Raw genomic sequence first — 3,635 nt, forward strand, 5'->3', positions numbered from 1 at the left:
CACCATCTACGCTGTTCTGACGCGAAAGATCCCGGAGGCATTCAACGAGTCAAAATTCATTGGTTTCTCCATGTATACCACATGTGTCATCTGGCTGGCTTTCATTCCCATCTACTTCAGCACGGGCAGTCAAGTGGAACTTAGGATCACCTCGATGTCTGGAACCATTAGGTAGGAAAACAAAGAAAACTTGGGCAATGCGCACGTTTCCGCCGAAATTTCCCTCCATTTCTAGTGTACTTTCTATCGTCGTGTCCTGGGGGCTTTTCACCCCTTCTGGAACGAACTAGCGGAAGGTGTTGTACGTACGTACGTAGTCGCGTTAACCTTGGAAGTCGTAGTAACAGTGGTAGTCGTAGAGTACATCCTCGATCTTTTTTCTCGTGTGTGCCATAAAGGGTGGAACACGAATGGGTCGTCATGGACCACTTCACCCAGCTAATTTGTTGGCAAGAGCAAACAGTTCTGGACCAAAGTGCACTACTCTATAGACGTACAATAATGACGAGAAGGACTCCTGCTTTTCTTTTTTCCACTATCGGTAGGTTTTGCTTCTGTAAAGTCCTTGACGAGTGTTTTGCCGAGTAGAAGGTCGCCCCTATGGGAATAATTTGCTTCGATGATAGGCCCCATGGCGAATCTCCATGTCTTTAATCAAGGCCCACTCGGTGAGGGCATATTACAAACAGCAGGCTGGGGAACAAATTTGAAAGAGTTGGGACCAAATATTCATACGAAAAGATAGCTTCAACTCGAGCCGTTCTAATCTTTCGTTAACATGTTCCTGACTTGGTCCAACTTTATGGGATCTTTTGGCCTACCTTCCTTCGGTTCCAGGGGATTGTAAGACTTGATTGGTTAATTTCAGGCAACAAAGTGGCGGAGGGCTTAACATTGGCTTACTATCTGTTTAAAGTGTCATACCATCTTCGTCTTTTCGTTTAAAACCATATGCTCCAAGTTAGGCAGGTGTCTGGTGATTGATGAGGATCTGACGATCGAACTTTTTTGAGTGCTCCTAAAATCAAATTGGTTTCCTTATTGCTAGAATGCTCCATTACCGTTGATGTGAAAATGTGAACAAAATCTCAAAAGCAAAACCTTTTCCAAACTTTGAAAGTCACCAGGGAAAAACGGTTGGAAAGGTTCAGCCACTTTCAAGTCAATTTCTGCCGGAACAGTTCAGTTCGAGAGCGATTATAAAGAAATTTGACTACTGTTCGTGTGCTCGTGTACTTGAGTAAAAAGACTCAATTATTTCTATTCAGAAGCATAGTACCTCCCAACGGCACTTCAGTTCAAAATGAGAACAAGCCAAGTGTATCCATCAATGACGTGTCTAAATACCGCACCTAAAATTTCGCAAAACACGTAACGAGTCTCCAACCAAATTGGAATGGATATACAGTGTATATGTGCTAGTACTACAGCAATAGCTCATCTTCCCAGAAAGAGGAAAACTCTCTCCAAGAGAACATAACCCTGGGTATGCTCTAAGAAACGTTTTCCCAATGCAAACTACCTCGTCGCTCCCAAGTCAAAACGTTGTCGATCTAGAGGGCACAAACGTAATCAATCTGATATTCGATCGCGATCTTCAAACTGTACTCAAACTTTGTTTTTGTTGGTTCCAGTTTATCCGCCACGGTCACCACAATTTGCCTCTTCATACCCAAGCTGTACATCATAATCCTTCATCCAGAAAAGAATGTGCGACAGAGCATGATGAAGACTACCAAATACCAATCGGTGAGGACCAGTCAGAACAGCCATCGCCCTCCGGGAGCTGCAAATCAAGGCAACTCCCTGGACGTCCAATGGGTGCCTCAAACCACGTCTAAGATTGGCAAGAACCTTCTGTTCTCAACCATGAATAATAACCAGGGAGCAACCACCAACGGACAAGTCGTGGTCACAACAGAAAATGGTAATAACTCCTGCTTGAGCACCGGGCGATCAAGTGCACTTTCAATAGTGCTAATGGTTATGGTCCTGGTTGGACCAAAGAGCTCGACCTGTTTTTTGTCCATCACTGTATTTAATGGTGTTTAGAGTGTTCTGTTGTTATTCCGGAAGCCAAAGGTTGTATTCCTTAAGAACGGTTAAACGAGGCAGGAAAATGCGATTATTAGTGGGTGTATTCTCATTTACAGTACTTGGTCTTTGTGCTGGGTACCAAGTCGTTACTGGGGTTAAATAGACGACCATTTGGAGCGCCTCCGTTTCTCGTGAAATGAGAAAAGATCATTATTGCAAAACAACAACCTGGTTGTTGGTTGATGATAATGATGATTTTAATCATGATAACGACAAGAAAAAGAGCTTTAATTTCAGCCTTGCAGTCAAAATGTCAATATTCCTTGGTATAAGAAACCAATTCCTTGGGTCGAACATTCCTTTCCTTTCTTGCCTGCCTTTACTATTCAGCCCGTAACGTTTCAGATGCAAATTTTGTTCGTGTCTCTTTCCGTCTTTCCCTGTCTATCCTGCCCTGTTTTAGCATCTTGATTAGAAATTCAAATGGCAACCCCGCTCAAGGTCAATAGTAAAGGATAAGAAAGGTTTCACCCTGGAAGAAACCATGGACACCCCTTGACTTTATTGCTTACTATGAAAGAACGGGATCCCTTTGTCATGGCGACATTCTTGGCCAAAAGGCGATAACACATTTAATTGTCTGTCATTCTTCCACAGGAAGTGAACTACAAGGTGGTGGGTCCGTTGACAGTCTCGCCATGGCTAATGTGAAGCCCTTTCCTCCACAACTGGCTTCAATGGCTTCCATTCCAATTGCCATAGCTTCCTCGTCCATGGGACCGAGCCAACTTCCTGCCTTTACTCAAACCACGCCCACCGCCGATGAGCCGGTCTCCGCCCCTAAATCGGTCATTTCTGCTTCCACTCAGACTGTGAACAATGTGGTCATGCCTCTTCCCACTTTATCATTGACGCAAGAGGTCCCAGATGTCTTGATATGACTTGTTGCACCAAAGAAAAGCAACATTGGTCTTTACCAAACGACAGTGTGATATTTATATACCATTATTATTATCTTCAATATGAAAATATGCCAAAACCCATCAAAATAGAAACAATAAATGAGCGAAGTATTAGTATGTAAAATGACATTACTATTGAAGCATAACATTCTCGTGGGATTCCGTTGAATTTTCATCACTCCGGAAGCAGTTGCATTATTTTTGAAAATAAATGTTTAAAAGCGATTTTCAGATATTTGATAGCTATTTTCGGAGGAACCATATCAAGGAAAATCCAACAAAATTGCAGTTGTACAAAACTCGCAAATGGTTTAATTTCAGAACCATATCTAGTTCATTTCAATTCCATTTACATTGACAAGAAATGTTAATAAATGCACTTGTAATTATCATCAGAATATGATTTCGCATAAAAACCTTTAAATTTCAGTAAATCTCAACTAAAATACTTCTCATCTCGTTTTGTTTTGTTTTATTTTGTTTGTTACGAAGTCAGATGTCAGCTCTCTCGCTCGGCCAGCCATCCGATTGATGGGTGTCGCTTATTTCTTATCTCACATTGACATTACGCTTTTGACACTGCCAAAAGAATTTCATTTTTATTTATTTTTTTCATATAAAAAGTGCGTTTTGAGC

At 41.8% G+C, this 3,635-nt stretch overlaps 1 protein-coding gene across 2 annotated transcripts in view; it reads left to right on the forward strand.

The window, feature by feature from the left end:
- The window catches only part of LOC131885370 (metabotropic glutamate receptor 6-like), a 35,117-nt gene extending 32,014 nt beyond the window's left edge, over positions 1 to 3,103 (forward strand). For both annotated transcript variants that reach the window (XM_059233400.1, XM_059233401.1), the window contains exons 13-15: positions 38 to 171; positions 1,635 to 1,927; positions 2,695 to 3,103. In XM_059233400.1, the coding sequence (XP_059089383.1) occupies positions 38 to 171; positions 1,635 to 1,927; positions 2,695 to 2,978 (711 nt within the window). In that variant the 3' untranslated portion in view covers positions 2,979 to 3,103. The remainder of the gene's footprint in view (positions 1 to 37; positions 172 to 1,634; positions 1,928 to 2,694) is intronic.
- Positions 3,104 to 3,635: the final 532 nt, after the last annotated feature.

The sequence above is a fragment of the Tigriopus californicus genome, chromosome 8 (assembly GCF_007210705.1).
Source record: "Tigriopus californicus strain San Diego chromosome 8, Tcal_SD_v2.1, whole genome shotgun sequence".
NCBI lineage: Eukaryota > Metazoa > Arthropoda > Copepoda > Harpacticoida > Harpacticidae > Tigriopus > Tigriopus californicus.